A 23,185-nucleotide genomic window follows, 5' to 3' on the forward strand; every position below is an offset into this window, starting at 1 on the left:
GTTCTGAGTGTGCATGCAAGCCCCAGCTCTACTCGGTGTTAATTCTTTCTTTTGGCATCTCACCTTCCCATGATCTTTTCTACCTGAATGATGAGGTTTTGCATTCAGGACAAGGAGTAATTGGCAGAGGGATTAAGTGACACCTTATTCCAAGGAGTGACCTCAGTCTCCTTAAAGGCTCGGCCAATATCATTGCCTCTGATCCAATACCCTCCTCCCCCACCTTCTGGAACTGAGTGCCATTAGAAGTTTCAGTCCCCTTGGTGGCTTCCTTTCCTTCCTTTGACCATCCTGATTCTATCATCTTATGGCCACTGGGATGTTGACAAATTGTGGGGAGGGCAATGATGCACTTTTAAGAGCCAGGCACAGTATTACCCCAGACTCCCACATCCCCATGCTTTTAGAATCGTTCCCTAGGGAGAGGAATCGTGTTGAACACGTTTGTGTAGGAATGAGGCAGCGAAGAGAGTCTCCAAAGAACTATTTCTGACCCTTTCGGCCTCACCCCTCCCATCCAGTTCTTTGATCGTCCGTGTCCGTTCCCCCCCACCCCCTCCAGGGTTGTCGCCGCGTTAAGAGAGGCCCCGCCCATGCAGGGGGGGGTGGAGCATAGGCGGAGTCGGAGGAGTCTGGGACGGAACAAAGCACGGCCTGCGGGCGGCGGCTGGGCTCTCTGGAGGCCGGGCCACGGAGAGCTGGTCCTCTGGGCAGCAGCCCGCGGAAAACGTAGAAGGGTTGCAGGCGGCATCGCGGTCCGCGCTGGCTTGGTTATGAACGGGCTGCCCTCAACTGAGGCGCCGGGTGGCGCGGGCTGCGCTCTGGCTGGGCTCCCGCCGCTACCGCGCGGCCTCAGCGGCCTTCTTAACGCTAGTGGGGGCTCGTGGAGGGAGCTGGAGCGTGTCTACAGCCAACGGAGCCGCATCCACGACGAACTGAGTCGTGCCGCCCGCGCCCCGGATGGTCCTCGCCACGCCGTGGGATCCGCCAACTCAGGCTCTGCAGCGGGCCCGCGCCGCCCGGTTAACCTCGACTCTGCACTAGCCGCGCTGCGCAAGGAGATGGTGAGTAGGTGGGTGCCCCGCCAGGGTAGTGGATCTGAAGAGAGGGCAGAGATAAGTCTAGGATCCGTTTCCTCATCTCAGGTCCAGCAGGAAGCATCTGGTCACGGGGCTTTAGGACAGCGCTGATAGTAATGTGTAGCAATTGTTGCATTTTTAAAAAACTTGCCTGATTTCATTCTGCTGGACAATGTTATCCCATTGTATGAATGAGGGCCAAGGACTGGCTGAAAGGTTGGCAAATACCATCTGTTCTCAGAACTTTCACTTAAGAAGGTGCAGGAAGATTGGATAGGGTTGTCGCCCATGGTGGGGATTCTGGGGGTGGCCTGGACCCCCAACTCCAGCCCACTGTCAGTTGTCTGCAGGTGGGGCTACGACAGCTGGATATGTCCCTGCTGTGCCAGCTGTGGGGCCTGTATGAGTCGATCCAAGACTACAAGCATCTGTGCCAAGACCTGAGCTTGTGCCAGGACCTGTCATCCTCTCTGCACTCGGACAGCTCCTACCCACCTGATGCCGGCCTGTCTGATGATGATGAGCCTCCTGATGCCAGCCTGCCCCCAGACCCACCACCCCTCACCGTGCCCCAGACTCACAATGCCCGTGACCAGTGGTTGCAGGATGCCTTCCAAATCAGCCTTTGAAAAGCTGAGGTGAATAGGAAAGCATCCATACAAAAGGCTCAAAACTTGCCCTTCAGCAAGTCCTTAGTCGACAGTGCCTGCTCTTTTACCGGTACCACCTCACCTCACTTCAGAAGGGCAAGGCATTATACCCACCAGGCAAAGCGGTCAAGATTGCAGCCTCTGCCCAGTGTACTGGGCGTCCACTTCTCCCACGTGTGCACCCTAGCTTGGCCAGCCCTTAGTCTGACCGTTGGGCCCAAAGCGTCTTGCACACCCGTTCACATCTCTGGGACTGGGATGAGTGCCTAGCTTCCATCTCTTTTTCGTCTTTTGCTGCCTCTTGCAGCTGCTGGCTCAGGGGCATCCCTACCTGTGGCCCCAGGGTTTCACTGCCTGGGACAAGGGTTCCAGAGCCCACCTCTGTAGCCATCCATGACCAGAAAGGTTAAGGTCTTTATGCTGGATATTTAAGTTTAGTGGCCAGTTCCTGGACGGGGAAATAAATAAATAAATAAATAATTAAAGCATTGCATTCTGATTGCCTGGTTAATTGATACTGACTGGGTTGGGAGTAGTTTTCTGGCAAGTGTGGTCTGCGTTCTGCCGGCAGGTGGCGCCCAAGACCCCCTAGCGAAAGGCTTAGCGGGCGCGGGATGTGAATCTTCCCTCGTGGAGCAAGGTTGGAAACATTCCAGTCCGCGGGAGCCTGGCCCTGCAGCAATATGAAGGGGGTCAAGTCTCTTCCCCTTGGGCTCTAAGTTTTGGAACCCAGCTTGCCCTTCCGCCTTGCTTTGAGCCTTCTGGGAAGGAAGGAGCCGCCCATCTTGAGAGAAACTTTCCACCTCCAGTGCTGGGCGGAGTTGGCACAGGAAATGGGTGGGCCGGAGCTGGCTGACCCAGGGGCCTATCCCCATGAATAGGGAAAGGTCCGAGAAGAGCCTTGGAGTGCGTGCCCCATAAGTTGTAGGGGCTGGTGGGAAGGAGAGGCGTGGAGGCCGAAAGGAGTAAACAAGTTTCAGTTTGTAGACAAGCCTTGGAAGGAAGGGAAATGACAGCAGGGCTCAGAGCATCGTTTCTAAAGACTCAGGGGCTCAGGCACCTCTGTTGCAGTCTCAGACCACCCAGTCCTTCTCTCCCCTCCCACCCCGCTTCAGCACGAAGGACCTGTAGGCTTGTACATACAGTGCTTCCTTACAGAGGAAGCAGAGGACCGCACCAATAGGATAGACAAAACCTGGTGTTCAGTCCACAGGAAGAAGCCTGCTCAGTCTCAAAGTTGCTCCCGAGCGTCCTCATCCCTACCCCTACCATAGTCACTTGCCTGTTGAAGATGCCGACAGGCTAGCACTCCTGAAGACCAGACATCCTAACCAAATCAGGCACTGGGCAGGGAGAGAACACACTGATGTGTTGCTCCAGGCCATCTCTAACTGGATATAAAACACCTTGCAAGGCTCATTACAGTGCGAATTGGATGGGTGAGTGATAAGGAGTCTAATCTAGGCGTTAACAGAACAGCTAACGCCCCAGGGACTTCCCAGGGGAGGAGGGAAAACACCCATGTACATATTTTCTCTAATTCTGATAACGGATTGCATTTAATGAGACATGGCAAAATCAGCCCAGCCCTAAGCTAACCGCTTTCTCAGGCTTCAAACTTCAATGATCATAAAAGATGGAACTGTAATTGGCCCCATTTAACAGACTTCAAAACTGAGGCTCAGAGTGTTAGTGTTTTGTTCACTGTGTCACTCTTTATTAAAAACTAGTGTTTGAACCTTTCACCGCTTGTGAGAAGTGAGGATTATTTTCTCTTGCACCATCTGAGAAGTCAGGTTTGGAGACACCAAGGCTGGTTCCCAGACTCTGCATTTTTCTTCTCCGGTTAAGACATGGGTGTTAACAAGAATCTTCCATCCCAGAGCTACGGACCGTTAACTCTGGCTCAGTGGATGGTTCTTTTCCTTTCTAGGTCTCTACTTTACAAGCTTGGGAAATGGGGTACCAACCAGTACCACAAGCTTGCAGGCAGGAAGGGAGACGGCCGAGGCAGCTCTTTTGGAGGGCAGCACCAAGTTGAGGGCTGTCACCTCTCGGAGCTCACACGTCCCCCCAACCCCATCCGGCTCGCGGGCGCCCACCAAACCGGCTTTGCCATCGGAATTCATTCCTCCCACCACCCCCAAAACCGGGTACCCGGGTGTCCCGGTCCGGACGCTAGGTCCCGGAAGCAGGGTCGCTCCGCCCCGCGCTGCAGCCCCGCCCGCCTTCGGACGCGGGGGTGGGGGTGGGGGTGCGGCTCCAGGAAACGGCGCGCTCTCGCAACTCGGAGCTCCGACCAGCTCGACGCGCCGCGACGGCCCCGCAGACTCAGCCAGCCCATCAGGCGGACCTCGGCGGCCACCCCAGCAAGCACAACCTAGGTCCGAACCTCAGACGTATCTACAAGGACGGGACGGACAGATCGGGCGACAAAGAAAAGAACTCCAGAGACCATGGGGACCCTGACAGAGCCAGAAGTGGTGGGCAAGCGGGAGTCCCGAGCCTGAGAAGAGATCGGGGAGAGCTTCTCGGACCATGACTTCAGTGTGGAAGCGTCTGCAGCGGGTGGGCAAGAGGGCCGCCAAGTTCCAGTTTGTGGCGTGTTACCATGAACTGGTGCTGGAGTGCACCAAGAAATGGTGAGTAGAAGCGGGGCCTGAGGGAGTCCCCTAAGACTGATGTGGGACTCAACTTAGCTTGACCCATGTGAACCTGGAAAAAAAATCCCCCCAAGTCTAACGGCTAAAGGGGTTCTCATCCTAGGTATTCCAGGCACTAAGTACTTGTGGCGGGGAAAGACTCAGAGGCTGCAGGAGAATCTATGCCTGTGCCCGAATTTAAATCAGCTGTGGCCAGGACTGAGGGAGACGCTCTCAAGCCAAGAACAGTGGTCCAGGGTGGCAGTGGGAAACAGAGCAAGTTTTTAGGTTTCCAGGTGGCTTTGGCTGGTTCTTAGTCCAGTTCACAGTGAAGATGTGGCCTTCTCTTTTTCTGCCCCTCCCCCTTCAGCCAGAATGGGTCCCAGAGGCTGGTGATGTCTCCACAATGTCCTTAAAAGGGGAAACTGAGCTTGGGGGGATGAGGAGGGAGGTGGAGAGAGACTTAAAGGGGCCTGAGGTCCTAGGAGGTGGTGGGTTCAGGAGAGGGTCTGTGGAGGGAAAGAGAGTTAGGTGAGAGGACAATATGCAAGAGAGTACAGGTCTTGTCTTGGACTGTCAAAGGGCCCTGGGGGCATCTGACTCACATGCCCCCACTGGGCAGCTGCCCAGGCCCCTGCGTCACACCCTAAATATATGTGCTCACTGGTGTCAGCTTCCCTTGGCTGGATTAGGGCACAGCTGTGGGGGCCTCACAGGCCAGGCGGGGCTAAATATAGACTCCCAAGGGGGAAGAGCTGGGGTAAACCGGAACCATGGGGTCTAAAGGGAGGCAAAGGAGCAGAGGCTGGGGTCTTTGGGGTAGTCACCATTAATCTCTGGCCTTGCATGTGCTGAGCATACTGGGAGGCCCTTTATACAGTAAGGGGTGAGGGAGAATAAGAACTATTGGGGTAACACAGCAGAGCTGGCACTTGAACTCTGGCCTCTGGCTCTTGCCCCAGCATTCTGGGTGAGGCCAGAGGGACTCTGGGCATGGTTCTCGTGAGCAGACAGACTGTACAGACAGTGTCAGTGGGCTGAGTCACAAGCAACATGGGTAAGGCCTGCTGGGTTTCTTAGCCAGGAGCCCAGGACAGGAAGCTGGCCCCTGCCTAGGTCATGGCTTCTCAAGAAGGCGTGCCGGCCTGAGTCAGGCTGCCCAACCAGGCCACACCCTCCCTAGGCACCCTTGCTGTTTCCCTTTTCTGGGAAGGCTTCACTGGGCCATTGCCTGTGGTTTTGGAGCCTGGGGATGGTTGCTTACTTCTGGGTCAGAGGACTCTAGACTCAGCTGTGTGACCTTATCTAGCCTACTTCTCTGTGTCTCAGAAACCTCAAGCGTTAACAGCAGTAAGCAGCTTGTCCTGCCTCAGCCTCTAGCATGAGAGTGAGCTGGGGAGACCTCAGCATCCAGCTGTGGGGCTGGAAACAGGCAGAGATCTCTCACGTTGCCTTTGCCTGATCCTCTCCTTGACCAACCCTACCTTCCTAGGCAGAGATCAGACACTAACCCAAAGAGGCCCCGTCCTCAGGACCCAGCACGGGTCAAGGCCTCGCCAGGGCTCCTCAGGGCCCAGCATGGGTCAGTGCCTTGTCAGGGCCTGTGCCGTTCTCTCCTTGTACATCTCTGCCACACATGGCTGCCTGCCCCAAGCCTTTGCAGCACATGCTTGATGTTCAGCTTAGCTGTCACTGCCTAGCAGTCTCTTCAGACTTTCCTGGGGCCCCATTGCCATCATCCCTTTAGAGTGGAGGTCAGTGGCCCTGGATTTGAGGAAGTAGGAGCCCTGCCAGTCCCTACCTGGGGCCACTGAGTGCAGCGAAGGACTGGCCACAGGATACCCTCTGTGGATGGGGAGTGTCTAATGGCAAGCTGACTCTTCGCTTCTCTGGCCTCACTCCTCCCTTTTATTGTCAGTCTGTCTCTGCCGCTCCCCTACCCTCAGATCCTTGCACTTGAACAGTTCCTCCATCTAGAGCCTGCACAAAAAGCCACCTCCTCCACTCCTGCCTCTGCTCAGATACCCAGCCTCAAAGAGATCCCAGGCAGGCTCTTTTACAGCCCCCTAAACACACAAACATACACACACACACACTTTTTAAAAAGATTTATTCATTTTATTTATGTGAGTACACTATAGCTGACTTCAGACACACCAGAAGAAGGCATCAGATCCCATTAGAGACGGTTGTGAGCCACTATGTGGTTGTTGGGAATTGAACTCAGGACCTGTGGAAGAGCAGTCAATGCTCTTAACCGTTGAGCTGTCTCTCCAGCACATTTGTTCATTTTTGTTTTGTTTCGTTTTTGTTTTGAGACAGGGTTTTACCATATTGCTCTGGCAGTCCTGGAATTTGCTATATAGACCAGGCTGCCCTTGAACTTAAAGACCTGCCTTCATCTGCCTCCCAAGTGCTAGGATTAAAGATCTGTACCAGCCAGACAGACTTATTTTCCTTCTTGCCTATACTTTTCTTCTACCTTCCTTGTCTTCAAGCTCTGAGTCATTCTTCTTTGCTTTACCCTCAGAACAGGGCTGAGCTTCTAGAAGCTCTCCACAAGTATTTCTGAACAAATGGACTTCTTTACCACTGAGACTTTGTCTCCTCGTGTTTCTGTGTGTGTTCATGTGTGCATGTGCCTATCCCTTTCTGTCACTGTCTTTTTCATAGGCCCCGCTGGGCCATGATGTTCCAATCTCCACTGTCCAGGCCTTTGCCCTTTGGTCCCTGCCCCACCCTATATGAGCAGCTCCACCTACACCCTGTGGCCCTAGATAAGAAGCTGCCCATGCCCTCTCTGTGGGAAGAGGACTAGGGGGAGACCCCCGCCCCCCAAGGAGCTAGAGAAAAGAGGGAGGGAAAACGGGGAAGCTGGATTGCGCCTGGCTAAGCGGTGCTTCCCTATCCTGCAGGCAGCCCGACAAGCTGGTGGTGGTATGGACGCGGCGGAACCGACGTATCTGCTCCAAGGTGAGAAAGATTGGCAACTGGGCGTTCAGGTTGGGATGGAGTCAAAGACGGGCCAAGGAGAAGGTAGATGGGAGGTGATGGGGGAGTGTGATCAGGTTCCAGCCATATTGGTGTCTACAGGGAGAAAGGAAGATGAGGGGAGAGAAGATAAGGGCATGGTGGTGCTGGGGAAGAGTTAGACTCGGGAGGGCTCTACTGCCTCTTGCAGGCCCACAGCTGGCAGCCTGGCATCCAGAACCCATACCGTGGCACCGTCGTGTGGATGGTTCCTGAGAACGTGGACATCTCAGTGACCTTGTACAGGGTGAGTTCCTAGGGCACAGACACGGACAGGCGTAGGCAATGGTGATGCTGGGTAGCCATGGTGATGCTGGGTAGCCATGGGGCACCCTGCAGAACCAAATGGGGGAACTAGAGATTTTGTGAGGTTATTGCAAGTGGCTGAAGTGGTCTTGAGGGGACATTATTTACCCAATCTCTAGTAAGAAAGTCACCTGGGATCAGAAGCAAGAGTACGAGGACCAGAGAGATGGCTTAGCAGTTAAGAGTCCTGGTTGCTCTTCCAAAGAATCTGGGTTCCATTCCTAGCACCCACATGGCAGCTAATAACCATCTGTGACTCCAGTTCCAGGGGGGATCCAGCACCCTCTTCTGTCCTTTAGGGACAATACACAAATGTGGTGCACAGTCACACATGCAGGCAAAACACCCATACACATAAAAGAAAAATAAGTATTTAAAAAAGAAGAAAAAGGAGATGATACAGAGAGAGAGAGGGAGGGAGGGAGAGAGGGAGGGAGGGAGAGAGAGAGAGAGAGAGAGAGAGAGAGAGAGAGAGAAAGAGAGAGAGAGAGAGAGAGAGAGAGAGAGAGAGAGAGAGAGAGAAGCCAGAGTGCATCCCAGGAGGGAACAGTAGGTATGATGCCACGCCCCAGCCCCAGCCAGTGCAGCTTTCTGATCATGGGTACTCCCCTCTCCAGGACCCTCATGTGGACCAGTATGAAACCAAAGAATGGACTTTTATTATTGAAAATGTGAGTATCTGGGTAGGTTGGACCTGTGATCTCAGGGGCCTCAGGACAACAACTGATGATTCTTCCTCTGTCTTCCCATTCCCCCGACCCCGGCCCACAGGAGTCCAAAGGACAGCGGAAGGTACTGGCCACAGTGGATGTGAACCTGGCCCACCATGCAGGGCCCGTGCCTGCTCAGGTTCCACTTAGACTGCGGCTGAAGCCCAAATCTGTGAAGGTGGTGCATGCTGAGCTGAGCCTCACCCTTTCTGGAGTGCTGCTGCGTGAAGGCCGTGCCACGTGAGTGTCCACCTGTCGTCCTGTCCTCCCTGGCTCGACCTCTGACCGCAGCCTTCACTCATGATCTCAAACTCGCAGGGATGATGACATGCAGAGTCTGGCCAGCCTCATGAGTGTGAAGCCAAGCGACGTGGGGAACTTGGACGACTTTGCTGAGAGTGATGAGGAGGAAGCTAATGGCCCCGGGGCTCATGAAGTCCGGGCTCGAGGCCCCCAGTCAGGTGGGCTCACAGTCACCTATGGGCTGAGACTGCCAGGACCCAAGATGGATGTAGCATTCCTGGGTCCCAAGTGCTGGCTGCTCTGGGGCAGGGCTAGCTGGCGCATGCCCAGTGACAGGTGCTCCATACTGCCCGGCAGCTCTGATTGTCCTAGCTTGGTCCTGGTTCTGTGGGTACATCAGTCTTAAACAGAATCTTGCAGTATGGGTCCACAGTGTCACCCCATGTTCCTAGCCATCTCATCTCTAGGTGGATGTTCTTTTGGTCCCTACCAGACCTGAGAAGCTGGGTCACATGACATGGGCTCTGTCTGGTCTCCTACCCCTGCCCAATCTGCCTTTCTTCCCTCTCCTCCTTAAAGCCTTTTGTTCTTCATTTTTGTGGTTCTTTCTCACTCTTTCTCCTTCTGCATCTGTGGGCCTGCCTCTTCTTCAAGGCCGGGGCTGTGCCCTGAGACTGGGACGTTTCCCAGGTAGGCCCTGAACTCTAGTTGGGGTCAGGGTTGGGGCCAAACTGTAGAGTCCTGCTTTGGCCTGATGATACCCCTCCAATGGATCCCTCCTTCAGATCTGTCTCGAGAGCTGAAGACACTTTGTGAGGAAGATAATGAAGGCCACCTACAGCCCCAGCAGGCAGGTGAGACTTGGCCTGGGACTGGGGTTGGGGACTGGACCTATGTCACAATGCAGTCCTCAGTGTCCTCTCCCTTTTCTCCTAGCTGCCAGACCCTCTGGTGCTGAAGACACCAGCCCTGCCCCTGTGAGTGCCCCTGAGCCCCCGGCCAGGGCCTTCCGGGGCCAGGGATCAGAACCAGCTGCTATAGCCGGGGGCCAGGTGGGGCCTGAAACCCCAAGGCCCCCACCATCCCCACCAGAGACAAGGTAAGGAATCAGCTCCATTGATGTTAGAAGCAGATGCACACACCCCAGTCTCCACCCTTCTCTCTACTGCTATAACATTCTGAAAGGTGGTGCAGGGCTGAGCGCGGGTCCTAAAGGAAAGCCTGCAACATTTGTTTCTGCTCTTTCCTCAGGTCCACTGGGCAGCCAGGCCAGAACATGGTCCCCACCCCAGCCCCTCGGCTCCGGAAAGGCTCTGATGCACCCTTGTCCCCAGTTCCCTGTGGTGGGGATGAGGTCCCCAATACCTCAGAGGATTCTTTAACAGGAATGGGTTCTTCTGGGGAGACCCAGGGTCAGATAAGCTCTCAGGAAGGGACAGAGGCCCATGGAGCCAGGTCAGAACCAGACACTGAGGTCAGAGGCTCCAAAGATTCTCTGGGAGGACAAAGATCCAACGTTGAAGAGGGGGACACTGAGGACAGGCCAGGGGCTAGTGGGGCAGGAAATAGAGAGAAGAACACTAAGAAGTTATACACCACAGCTGGCGAGGCTGGAGAGAGCTCTAAACTTCATCAAGTAGATGCTGAGCAGAAGTCAAAGGTACAACATAGAGCCACAGAGGGACCAGAGGCTACAGGGCTAATGCCCAAAGGAAGACTCGGGGAAACTCCTGAGGCCCCTCCTAGGAGTGTTCAGAGGAGGATGGGGGTTAGGACCCAAGAAGAGGCTCCCAGTGACCTGAACCCACCTCCAGCTGAGCCTGAAGAGCATCTAGGGGACCTCAGGGATGCCAGGCCTGCAGGCCAGGACAAAGGAAGTGCAGAGGTGAGGGGTAAAGTCCCTGCTACTGGGTGGACAGGCCTGGAGCAGGGCCCCTCTGCTGGAGCAGCAAGTGCTGGGCCCCAGGTGAGCTGCTTTCAGGGAGTCCCAGCGGTTGGCCAGGGGGTGGTATTTAGAGGTCAGAGGGCCCAGGAAGCAGAAGTTGGAGAGCCAAGGGTTCTAGAAGCAGAGGCTGAGTGGGTGCCTTGGGAGGTCACGAGGACACCAAAGACAGACGCTAGGAAACCAGAGTCCCCAGATACGGAGACGGGCACAGCAGAACCTGAAATATTATTGGAGCCCCAAGAGTCAGAAGCAGCAAGATCAGAGGTCCTGGATTCAGAGGCTACTGGTACAGCAGAGTCTGAGGTGTTGAGGACCCAGGATAAAGAGATTGTGGTTCTGGAGATGCTGAGGACAGGGGCTGAGATAAGGGAGCCTAGGGAATTTGTGATCCAGAAAACAGAAGTTGGGGGTTCTACAGTTCCAGATACCAAAACAGTGACAGCAGAAACTAAAGTATTAGAATCCCAGGGGGTAGCAGATAGTGGGGCTAGTATGCTGAAGATTCAAGCTGAGACATTGGGAACCCAGAAGACAGAGGCTGGGGAGGCAGAGGCTGGAATACTGGAGTCCCAGAAGGTAGCAGCTGAAGATTTGCAGGCCCCAGCAGTGGAAGAGGAGATGGCAGAGTCTGATAAATTGGGGATGCAGGAGACAGAGGTGGGGATTTGGAGGATTCCAAGAATAGAGACTGAAACAGCAGGAACTGAGACATTGGGGATCCACAAAATAGCATTTGAGGGCTCAGGACCCCTACAGATGCAATCTAGAATAATAGGGGACCAGGAGACAGATGTTTCAGTGATAGAGACAGCAGAAGATGCTATACTGGGGACCCAGGAGATATCAGCAAGTCATGGAGTATTTTTGATAGAAGCTGAGATACCAGAATCCAAGATTGACAGGCCCCTGGAGACAGAGGAAGGACATTTAAGGGTTCCAGAGGTAGATACTGGGACAGCAGAAGCCGAGATCTTAGGGACACCAGAGAGAGCACCAGCGATTTGGAAGGTGCTGAGAATAGGAACTGAGGTAGCCAGGGTCTTGGAAGAGGAGGCTGGCTCTTCAGAAGTTCCAGAGGTAGAAGCTGAAGAAGCTGAGACACTAGAGGCCAAGGAGCTATCTGGGAGTTCTGTGGCACTGAGAATAGTGGCCGAGATACCAGAATCTAAGATCGTAGGGGCCCAGAAGACAGAGGTGGGAGGCACTGGGAGATCACAGACAGAAGTTAGAGGAGGAGAGGCTGAAATACTAAAAACCCAGGAAATCTCATCTGAGGGTTCAGGAGTTCTAGAGTTGGAAGCTAAGATGGAAGAGTCTAAGATACTGGGGACCCAGGAAAGAAAAATGGAGATTTGGGAGACCACAGAGGTAGAGACAGTGAATTCTGAGTTATTTGGGACCCAGAAGGGCTCAGGGATCCCAGAACTAGAAGCTAAAACAATAAAGTCTGAGATTCTGGACGCCCAGGAGGCAGAAGTAAGGGACTCAGGGCTTCTTCAAGGAGAGGCTGAGAAAGCAGACGCTGAGCTGTTAGAAGCCCAAAAGACAGAAGCAAAGACAGCTAGGGCCCAAGAAGTAGAACTAGAGAGTTCTGGGATCTCCAGTCCACAGGCTGAGGCACTGAGGGCCAAACAGACAGAAACTATAGTTCTGGAGTCTGGGAAGGTAAAGACTGACGCTTTGGGGGTCCAGAAGCCTGGATCTTGGGGAGCTCTTAAATATGAGGCCTTAGACATTGCCACGACTAAGCAAGGGCCTTCTGGGGCCAAGGAAGTTGTGTCAGATGTATCCAGGGTACAAGAGCCAGAAACTGAAGTTTTGGGGATAGAAGTCAAATCTTGGACTTTGGGACAACCTGAAGCAAAGATGGAGGGGTTTAAGTCTTCAGAGAATAAATCTGATATTTTTGAGGCCCAGGAAGCAGAATCTGGGGTCTTGGGAACCATGAAGGGGAAAGAAGCTGATGAAAGTCTTGAGGAGGCCAGCCTGAATAAGGCACAAGTGGCCGACGAGTCAGGGGCTGGGGTATCCAAGCCCTCAGGGGCCTCTTCCCCAGAGGAACCTGAAGAGGACAGGAGGCTGCCGGGCAGCCAGGTAGGGTTGGGGGACACTGGGTGCCAGTCTGCTTCTCCCACTAACCTGGGGCTGATTGAACAGTGGCTCTGCATGGACCCACCTGGTGGACTGAGATGAGGGAGTTTTTGGAGAGTAGGGGGGTTCAGCTTCAAGATGGTCCATCATCCCTCCTCCCCCAGGATGCCCTGGCCCTCCCACCCCACTGGGCTGCATGGAACTGCATACCCCTAAGCTGATATTCTGAGCTGGCTTTGAGGTGTGGCTGCTAGTGACCTCTGACCTTGCCTGGGTGCCACTGACGTTTTAGGTCACCTTGGCAGATAACTCCACTACCCTAAGCTGGAAACCCTTTTGCCTGGCCCCTGTGCTCTGGTCAGTAGTCTCTGGTGACCCCTATAAGCTCAGAGCTGGGGTGGTATTATGCCAGGCCTGAGCTTCCCCCAAAGGACAGAGGACATAAGTCATCAGAATAAGTCTTCTAAGCCAACCTTTGTCCCCAGGCACCACCTGCCCTGGTCAGCTCCAGCCAGTCCCTGTTGGAGTGGTGCCAAGAGGTCACCAATGGCTACCGTGGTGTCTGCATCACCAATTTCACCACATCCTGGCGCAATGGCCTGGCCTTCTGTGCTATTTTACATCGATTCTACCCAGACAAGATGTGAGCTGCCAGGGTGTGTGGATGGATGGGGAGTGAGCCTGCTGGGACATCAGTGCCATCCATTTCTGATCAGCGCTCTCTCTCTACAGCGACTACTTCTCACTAGACCCACTCAACATCAAACAGAACAACAAGCAGGTGAGATGAGGGGGAAGCCGTGGCTAGAGACAATATCTAGCTAGAGATTCAAGCTACCAGCCTGAGAATTGGAGTCTGAGGTCCAGGGCACTGGCCTGGCTTTTAGAAACTGTAAACTCTTTTTGGTTATTAAATTGTTTGTTTGCCCTAATTTAGTTTGTTTTGTTTTGTTTTGTTTTGTTTTGTTTGGTTTGGTTTGGTTTTTCGAGACAGGGTTTCTCTGTATAGCCCTGGCTGTCCTGGAACTCACTCTGTAGACCAGGCTGGCCTCGAACTCAGAAATCCACCTGCCTCTGCCTCCCAAGTGCTGGGATTAAAGGCGTGCGCCACCACCGACCGGCTAGTTTGGTGTTTTAAATTTAAAAGCATGTTTACCCTGGAATTTTTTTCTTTTCTTTTCTTTACTTTTTTTGAAAATCGTCCTTTGGTAACTGGGTGGGCGATGTATAGTTGCTAGGTAACAGTGAGGGCGGGCCTTGATGTCAGATTTCCCTCTACTGGAAGGCGAAGGCGTTGCTAAGCAAATCCTGGCTCAAGAGTCTCTGGGACCCCCTGGTCTGGCTTAGGTATGGAGGGTTGCTGGATTGATGCCACTTCTGACCAGAGTATACCCTTTCTAGGCTTTTGATGGCTTCGCTGCCCTGGGTGTGTCTCGGCTGCTCGAGCCAGCGGACATGGTGCTTCTGTCCGTACCTGACAAGCTTATCGTCATGACATACCTGTGCCAGATCCGTGCCTTCTGCACTGGGCAGGAGCTGCAGCTGGTGCAACTGGAGGGCGGCGGTGGCTCTGGCACATATCGTGTGGGTAACGCCCAGCCGAGCCTGCCAGACTGCCTGGACGCAGGAGACCTGGCGCAGCGGCTACGGGAGCGTGGGGCTGAAGCGCCCACGGAGCCCAAGGAGGCTGTGAACCGCGGGACTGGGGCAATACCCAAGGTGGCCTCCAGGGACACGGACCTGGGCTGCTCCTCTAAAGATGGGGAGGCCGAGGTTTCCCAGGAAGCAATGCCCCAAGAGGCACCCTCCGACGGCCCTAGAGCCAGGTCGTCCACATCCCCTGTGATCGCCGCAGAGGGGCTGGTGAACGGAGTGGGGGCCCCGGGTGGTATGAGTGGTGTGAGACTGAGACGGTCCTCTGTCAATGGGGAGGCTGGACCAGTACCTCCACCCAGAGCACATGGCTCTTTCTCCCACGTACGTGATGCGGATTTGCTAAAGAAGAGGCGATCCAGGCTGAGGAATAGCAACTCCTTCTCTGTGGATGACCAGGACTCTGGAGCTGCAGTTGGAGCAGGGCCTGCAGGACCTGGGGCTGTGGTGAGTACCCCTACCCTGCTGCAGTATAGGATGGCGGGGAGCTTTCAGAAGTCGGTCCTGACCAGCCCCAGTGTCAAAGCAAATACAGGAGTGGCAACTTAAGAGAAACCACTCTGATGGATGCTGGGTTGTAACTTCCATCAGGTGGACCCTGGTGCTGTGGAAGGGCCCCCTAGCATCGTATTGAGCTTCCTATCAGGAGAGAAAGCCCACAGGCCCAGAACGCCTAGACTGTGTTGCCAGTTTTGTATATGTGTGCAGTTTCTAACATTTGGTACCTCAGTTTGTAGAAACATGGTGGAAGTTCGCAGAAAGCTCCAAGTTTAGTACTGGCCTTTTGAGCCTTTTCTTTCTCTCTGTGTGGCCTTGGGCGTCACCTAGCAACTATGGCTAGGGGCAGGGATACTGAACTCTAGTGGCCTCTGGAGCTCCCTCCGGCCTCTGGATTCTCTGAGTAGAATATTTAACTCCTGAGGCTTAATGAGAGTTAGGAGGTTGGACTTCTTGTCTGGGAGTGTTCAGGTTGCCTCTCTCTGTCTCTGTCTCTCTGTGTTTCTGTCTCTCTCTCTCTTACACACACACACACACACACACTGCAGTGTGCTAAAGGAGAGAAGGTACTACAGGAAGCTCAGGGACTCAAGATGAACTCTGGCTACAGGCTTTTAATCTGAGGGTGACAGTAGAAGGAGCCACTGCACACTGAAAAACAGAGGACCAAGGAAACAGCCCAGGGGTAGAGCGGTTGCCCAAGAGGTCCTGGTTTCAACAGTGTCACTGTATAACAACAAAATGCTGGGCTTGGTGGAAGAGAAGCAGAAAGATCAGGAGTTCAAGCCATTTCAAAACAAAACAAACCACGCCAGGCTAGGTGTGGGTGTGGGTGTTAGCAGGTAAAGTGTTTGCAGCACAAGCACCAGGACCTCAGTTTGGATCTCCAATGCCATGAACAACCTGTACCAGTCCGGGCTCCAGGTTCAGTGAGAGATGCTGTCTCAAAAAATAAAGTGGGGGGCTGCATGAACAAGTTGTCCTCTGACTGTCACCCATGTCTTGTGCCATACTACCTACTCCACCAGCACAAATAAATCGAAGGAAGGAAGGAAGGAAGGAAGGAAGGAAGGAAGGAAGGAAGGAAGGACGCACGCACAGTAGAGTGTGATGGAGGAAGACAACTGGTCAACACACACACAAACACATGCACAAATGCACACACAAGCATACAACACACACATACATAACATACAGGATAACAAAACGAGAGAGAGAGAGAGAGAGAGAGAGAGAGAGAGAGAGAGAGAGAGAGAAGAGAGGGAAAAGAGAAGAGAGAGAGAGAAAAGAAAACAGGAAGGCAATGTTCTCAAATGAAGAGACCCACACATGCAAAAGGGCGACCTCAGGACATTTAGGGACCTGACAGTCATGTTCATGAAGTTCCCAGATGGCAGTGAGGTAGCTGGAGAAGAGAAGCCTCAAGGGAAGGTCCAGAGATGTGGGAACCTGGGAAAGAGAAGTAAAAAGGCATTTCCTGCAGGAGGAGGTGGAGGTGGGACTTCTAGCCCAGCTGGCTAATGTAGGTCAGTGGCTCTTTAAATCACAAAGGGGCGGGTTTACCCTTCTGGGGCAGAGTCCCACAGCTGGTATTTCTAAGCCAGGCCCTTTGCTTCACTCGAGATATTTGGTCAGTGGGACAGAGGAGCCTTTCTCATTGGCCGACTTTGCCCCTACAGTTTTAGGAGGTTGTTCAGCCTGACCCAACCCTTGGAAGCTTCCCAAGGCCTGGAGTAGGATGAACCCAGGCACCTTGGGCTGAGGTGGGGTAGAAGCAGCTGCATGAGAAACGGGTGCTTTTAGGGCAGCCCAGCAAGGAAAGTGTAGAAAGAGGAATTTGGGTCAGACACGAAGAAGAAGCTTTGGAATTCCCACCAGGGAATAAGTGAGTAAGCACAAATGTGGCTGGCCTTTGCGTCCTCAACCTCCTACTCGGCCTACTCAGCCAGGTGGGCCATCTGCACGATTACCTGGCTTTCCACAGAGTTCCTTACAGGAAGCCATGACTCCTGCCTTTTAAGGGTGGAGATAGTGAGTTGAGGGAGATGAAGAACCAGGGCAAAGGGTTGTGTTGCTGCCATTGCTGTGAACTTGGGTTTTGAACCTGCGGTGATCATTGTTGCCCTCTGCTAGCCCCACCCCCTGGGGGATGGGGAGGAGTCCTTTTCCCTAGAGGATAAGATCAAAATTGTGAAAACCCTTTGCAAAGTGACACGAAGCCACATTGTGTGGTGTTAAAATTGTGAGCTAAATGTTTCCCTAGATGCCTGACTGGAGCCCTACGTCAGGGCTGGGATCTATCCCTATCAAGCCCAGTGGGGCAGTGTGTCCAGGCTTGAGAACAAGTTGGCTTTTTTGTTTACTTGATTTTGGTTTGTTCTCTTTCCCTGAGACAGGATTTCTTTGTGGATATCCAGGGCTGCCCTAGAACTCACTCTGTAGACCAGGTCGGCCTCAAACTCTAGAGATCTGCCTGTCTCTGCCTTCTGAGTGCTGAGACTGAAGGTATGTGCCACAACCGACAGGCTGGGAACAAATTTTAAAGTTAGACAATCCTGGCCATAGATCAAGTTCTGTGGCAACTTCATTTCTGGCTTCCTATTTTCTTGTCTGCGGAGTGAGATTCATTGCTGCCTCAGTGGTTCCTGGAGAGCCAAGAGTGCTTGGTAGTTAGAGCCTATAGTTGGTGTACCCTATGTGATGGACCCTAGGCTAGCTAAAGGGTCAGTCTCTTGGCAAGATGGCGCAGGGTTAAGAGCAAAAATTCCTCTTACAAAGGATCTGAGTTTGGTTTCCAGTACCCATAGGCAATGGCTCCCAGCTGTAAACCTGTAACCCCAGCTCCAGATATCACAGTTTCTGGCTTCCAAGGACACCTGTGCACATACATGTGATTTTAAAAATAAAAATAACCCAGGACTTGAGGGATGGCCTAGTGGTTAGAGTGAGTGTTGGCCTCCAGAGGACCCAAGTTCAGTTGCCAGCCTACAAGACAGGGAATGAGTTCACAACAGCCTGTGACTCTGGTTCCAGGTTACCTAATGCCTCTGGTCTTTAAGGGTATCCACATACGTGTGACATGCACACATGCACACACACACATGATTAAAAATAAATATTTAAAAGTGTTTTAATATGCTAGGTGGATAGCCGGGTAGTGGTGGCGCCACTAGAAGGCTAGGAAGAGAGGCAGAGGTGTGGAGGGACATGTGAGGGCCCTGTTGCAGGAGGGGTCCAAGCTGGGCCAGGAAGGTCTAGTTGGTTTGGAACAACTCAGCTGGAGAGTGGTTTCAGATCCAGGAAGCTTTTTAGGGAACTGAAAGTCCATTGCTGTGGCCAGAGGGTGGTGGGCCTCGTGGTGGTAAGGGAATTGAGGCTGTGGCTTCCCAGGCCTGAGCACTGAGACTGGGGGCTGACATGACTCACCCATGGAGAGAGCTACAGAGCTACATCATGAGTGGATGTTTTGGGAAGGCCTCTCAGCTTGAGATGGATGTGAATGACAGTGGCAGGTGATACTACCACATCCCAGTCCAGACAGGATAGCACCTGAGCCAGCAAGACTTGTCTGATGGCCGGGCGGTGGTGGCGCACGCCTTTAATCCCAGCACTTGGGAGGCAGATTTCTGAGTTTGAGAGTTCGAGGCTAGCCTGGTCTACAGAGTGAGTTCCAGGACAGCCAGGGCTACACAGAGAAACCCTGTCTCGAAAAACCAAACAAACAAACAAACAAAAAAGACTTGTCTGATGGCACACATTGGTGTGAACAGTTGGCCAACTCCTTTAGGTTTCACACCTCTGAGCCAAGAGAGTGGCTAAGAGTATTGTCCAAGGAGCCAGACTGTTAGTTAAAAGTTAGGCCCCAGTAGGCTTAGGGGTTAAGAGCACTGGCTGCTCTTGCAGAGGACCTGAGTTTAGTTCCCAGCACCCACATGGTGGTTCATAACTCCAATTTTCAAGAGATCTTCAGGCCATCTGACACCCCCTCCTGACCTCTGCAAATACCGGGCACCAGTACACCACACATACATACATGCAGGAAAAAAACACTCATACCATAAAATAAATAAATGTAGACTATTTTTTTTAAATAATTGGACCCTAGTAACAGGGGATGGAATGCAATGGGGGCCAGACTTAGCCTTTCCAGGATAAAATTCTTTAGTTCCTGCATAGAGCGTTGCAGGCTCTAGGTATGGGATCCTAGCAGGTAGGAGGGCGCCCCCTTCTGGCCAGAAGGTAGATACTGACTCAGGGTAGCCTAGCTCCTGCGGAGGCAGTTCTGTCGCTGCAGGGACACTAGCAATGATGGAGGCCCCCCGCTACACGGCAAGAGCCAGGTGATCTGAGCGTGCTCTTTGAAGGAATGAGAAAGAGTGGAAAGAAAGGGTCCCTGCTGTGTCTTCCTCAGTCTTTGCTACTGACTTACCCTAAAAGAACTATCAACTCAGTACTCCCAAAGGAGCATTTGGAGGTAGAGAGCTGGGTGGCCCCAGGCCCAGGCCCTGGGATGGGAGTAAAGGCATGGCCTTTCCTTGAGGAAACCCTTTATCCTGAAGGAGGTGCTTGTGGGACTGGAGAAGCAGCTGGACCAAAGATCCTTGCTCTGCTGTGTATGAGTCTTTGGTTATCTGCAGTGACGGGCTGATGGGAACTAAAGAGTCCCATCTCTCATTAGACTCTTTCCACAGGAAGGCCCAAACCATGACTCCAGCCTCGACTCTGGCCCACTTACAGCCACAGCCCCACAGCCGCCACCCAGTAAGTAGTTTGGAAGCTCTGTTCACGATGTTCATGGATCCTTCTGAGGGCTTCCTGGGGGCTTCTGCTAGCTGGAGGAACCTATCCTGGTTTTTGTCTACAGGTGGGAACCCTCCCACTGAGGAGTCATCCTCTAGCCCCGGGGAAGAGGCTAGCCTGGTAAGGAGAGCTCCGTGGGCAGAACTGGTGTGGTACTTTCTGAGCAGGGCTGGGATGAGCTCACCTGCCCTCTACCTTCCTCCTCCCCCTTCCAGCAACGGTTCCAGGACACAAGTCAGTACGTGTGCGCAGAGCTGCAAGCCTTGGAACGGGAGCAGGGACAGATAGACGGGAGGGCCGCTGAGGTGGAGAAGGAGCTCAGGAGCCTCATGGAATCAGGTGGGATAGGCATTTTGGGGCTCGCTCCTCAACTGCCTCCCTAGATCTGCCCAGCTCTGCAGCAGTTCCTGACCTTGGGAGGAGCTGGGAGGAGGCACGGCTAGAGTCCCTTTGGTGGCCCGAAGAAGTTTGTTGGTGGGATGTACCTCAGACTTTTGAGATACCACAGGAAAACAAGCCCCCTTCCCCGATCCCCAGCTGCTCTGCCCTGCCAGGAGGCATCTCTGGTGACTGTCCTGGCCTGATTCAGGTGCCAACAGGCTGCAGGAGGAGGTGCTGATCCAGGAATGGTTCACCCTGGTCAACAAGAAGAATGCGCTCATCCGGAGGCAGGACCAGCTGCAGCTGCTGTGAGTCTGGACTTTAAGCATCCTGCTGCCAGGCCTTTGCTGGCCCGCCCACCGGCTGGCCCCGCCCACCAGCTGGCTCAGTACTTCCTAGAAGGCAGTGAAGCTTAGCTTACTTTAGAGTTACCTAGTCACTTCTTTCTCTTATTTTTCTCTTTTTTTTCTTTTCTTTTTTTTTTGGAGAAATTTTGCTCAAGTCATTTTATTAGTATTTTGTGTTGTTTAACTTACTATATAAAAGCATACACTTCCTTTTTTTAAAAAAAGATTTATTTTATGTATATGAGTACATTGTAGCTGTCTTCAGACACATCAGAAGAGGGCATCAGATCCATTTACAGATGGTTGTGAGCCATCATGTGGTTGCTGGGAATTGAACCCAGGACCTCTGGAAGAGCCGCTCTGGAAGAGCGCTTAACCGCTGAGCCATCTCTCCAGCCCTACACTTCTTTTTTTAAAAGACTATGTATGTATTTATTTATATGAGTATACTGTAGCTGTTTGCTTTTTCTTTCTTTCTTTTTTTAAGCCCAGAATCTGTTTATTAATTAACATATCTCTGTTGGTGTGTTTGATGTTATAATGTGTGTAGGCCAGGATGGCAGGGTCTTTTTTTAAAATTATTTATTCATTTTTATTTATACAAGAACATGGTAGCTGTCTTCAGACACACTAGAAGAGGGCATCAGATCCCATTACAGATGGTTATGAGCCACCATGTGGTTGCTGGGAGTTGAACTCAGGACCTCTGGAAGAGCAGTCAGTGCTCTTAACTGCTGAACTGTTTCTCCAGCCCACACCTTTTTTTTTTTTTTTTTTACAATTTATTTTAATTTTATTTTATGTATGTAGTGTGAGGGTGTCAGATCCTCTAGAACTGGAGTAACAGACAATTGTGAGCTGCCATGTGGAAGTTAGGAATTGAACTCAGGTCCTCTGGAATAGAAGCCAGTGCTCTTAACCACTGAGCCATATCTCCAGTACCAAGGAGAATTTGTTTGTTTGTTTGAGACAGGGTTTCTGTGTATATGTTGTCCTGGCTGTCCTGGAATTCTCTGTGTAGACCAGGCTGACCTTGAACTCACAAAGATCTGCCTGCCTCTGCCTTCTGAGTGCTGGGTTTAAAATCGTGCACCATCACTGCCTGGCTAAGCATATACTTCTTAGGTTGGTACACTTTAGTGAGAAATCAGACCCTCCACTTTGACTCTAGCTTTACAGTGAGGAAAATGAGCTAAGAGAAAGCCAAGCAGGTTCAGAAGTTGGGTGGCAAGTCCCTCTCTCCATTCTTGTTTTTACTACCCTACATACCAGAGTCAGCTTTGCTTCCTGTTTGCAGTTAGAATAATTTCCTCAGAACAATGTTAGCATACTTTTTTCTTCTAAATAATCCTTTTTTTTTTTAATAGAAGAGGGGTGTGGGTGGGGAGAAATATACATACCCAGACGGTAGCTGAAGGGCTCGTGGAACAACAGGGAACTCTGAATGGGCCTTGGCACAGAACACTGAGGATCTCCTGGCCCTCTGTGGAAACTGACAGAGACGAAGTGGTCACAATCCTGGGCGCTTGCGTCTCACGTCTAACCTGGCATACTTCTCTGACAGCATGGAGGAGCAGGACTTGGAGCGGAGGTTCGAACTGCTGAGCCGCGAGTTGCGGGCCATGCTGGCCATTGAAGGTAGGAAATGGGACAGCAAAAGCTAGAGGTAGAACAGGGGCAGGGTAGGCACCCTCTTGACTTAAGCTCCTGGTTTCTTAGAGTGGCAGAAAACAGTTGCACAGCAGCACCGGGAGCAACTCCTGTTGGAGGAGCTGGTGTCTCTGGTGAACCAGAGGGATGAACTGGTCCGGGACCTGGACCAGAAGGAACGGATGTGAGTGGGGAACCTGGGTGGTCCTGGGTTTTGGAGAGGTCCCAGGGCGCACTCCAGGAGTGCTGTGCCTGGAATCTCAGAGCTTGTAAGTAGGGCCAACTTTGAAACCAACTTGAACCCCTCATCCTCAGTGCTCTGGAGGAAGATGAGCGCCTAGAACGAGGCCTGGAACAGCGACGTCGCAAGGTGAGCCGGCAGCTCAGCAGGCGGGAACGCTGCACCCTGAGCTGAGCCTCCTGTCCGGTTCATCCCTTTCTCTGGTTGTGGATCCTCCATGCCACTCCCCCAGCCTCCACAGCAGAGGACAGGCCCCTATGCTCCTTTAGCGGGCAGAAGCAAGACTGACCAGACTCTCGGACTGGAGCAGTGAACCTGCCAGGCAGTATTTATTTATCCGAGTGTATGTGAATGTTTTGGCAGTGGCCAGGATCCCAGACAAGGGATGGTGTGGGGACTGACACCCATGTCCTGCTTTTCTTCTGGAGGGAGCAATAAAGTTGGACTAGAACAAACCAGCGCCTGCCCTTTCTCTGCAGGGCTTCAGTGTTAGGAAGAGGGTGGGACTTAGGCTTAGCTAATAAGGCTGATGCTGTGTATGAAATTCTAACCAGAGCCAGTGGAGCTTGGCGGTTCACAGATGCGGCCTTCCAAGGATGAGGCCTGGAGGGAAAATCCATTTTGAAAGAAAATCTGAAAACACAGTGTGGTGTACATCTCTAAAACCTATAAATCCAGTATTTGCGGTGATGGTGGAGGTAGAAGGATCAAGAGTTCAAGGCCGGGGGCTGGAGAGATGGCTCAGTGGTTAAGAGCACTGACTGCTCTTCCAAAGGTCATGAGTTCAATTCCTGGCAACTACATGGTGGCTCATAACCATCTGTAATGGGGATCAGATGCCCTTTTCTGGTGTATCTGAAGACAGCAACAGTGTACTCACATACATGAAATAAATAAATCTTAAAAAAAAAGTTCAAAG

At 52.6% G+C, this 23,185-nt stretch overlaps 2 protein-coding genes across 9 annotated transcripts; both read left to right on the forward strand.

The window, feature by feature from the left end:
* Position 1: 1 nt before the first annotated feature.
* Fam89b (family with sequence similarity 89 member B) lies at positions 2 to 2,222 on the forward strand. Of its 2 annotated transcripts, none has more exons than XM_028771056.1 (2): positions 2 to 1,064; positions 1,420 to 2,222. In XM_028771056.1, the coding sequence occupies exons 1-2, from the start codon at positions 594 to 596 to the stop codon at positions 1,483 to 1,485; spliced, it is 537 nt and encodes a 178-aa protein (XP_028626889.1). In that variant the 5' UTR covers positions 2 to 593; the 3' UTR covers positions 1,486 to 2,222. The 2 variants fall into 2 exon arrangements, with proteins under 2 accessions (XP_028626889.1, XP_028626888.1); XM_028771055.1 differs by having other exon boundaries at positions 642 to 1,064; positions 1,430 to 2,222.
* A 1,782-nt stretch (positions 2,223 to 4,004) lies between these two features.
* On the forward strand, positions 4,005 to 22,721 carry Ehbp1l1 (EH domain binding protein 1 like 1). Of its 7 annotated transcripts, XM_028770942.1 has the most exons (20): positions 4,017 to 4,371; positions 7,287 to 7,344; positions 7,553 to 7,648; positions 8,325 to 8,378; positions 8,479 to 8,657; positions 8,736 to 8,878; positions 9,446 to 9,514; positions 9,597 to 9,759; positions 9,912 to 10,626; positions 12,517 to 12,699; positions 13,182 to 13,339; positions 13,429 to 13,477; positions 14,098 to 14,796; positions 19,539 to 19,608; positions 19,712 to 19,767; positions 19,863 to 19,986; positions 20,237 to 20,336; positions 21,940 to 22,013; positions 22,095 to 22,209; positions 22,341 to 22,721. In XM_028770942.1, exons 1-20 carry the CDS (start codon positions 4,268 to 4,270, stop codon positions 22,438 to 22,440), a joined length of 3,309 nt encoding a protein of 1,102 aa, XP_028626775.1. In that variant the 5' UTR covers positions 4,017 to 4,267; the 3' UTR covers positions 22,441 to 22,721. The 7 variants fall into 7 exon arrangements, 6 of the variants coding, with proteins under 6 accessions (XP_028626779.1, XP_028626775.1, XP_028626774.1 ...); XM_028770941.1 differs by having other exon boundaries at positions 9,912 to 12,699; XM_028770943.1 differs by lacking the exon at positions 12,517 to 12,699.
* Positions 22,722 to 23,185: the final 464 nt, after the last annotated feature.

Source organism: Grammomys surdaster, unplaced genomic scaffold (assembly GCF_004785775.1).
Source record: "Grammomys surdaster isolate TR1022 unplaced genomic scaffold, NIH_TR_1.0 205, whole genome shotgun sequence".
Classification (NCBI taxonomy): domain Eukaryota; kingdom Metazoa; phylum Chordata; class Mammalia; order Rodentia; family Muridae; genus Grammomys; species Grammomys surdaster.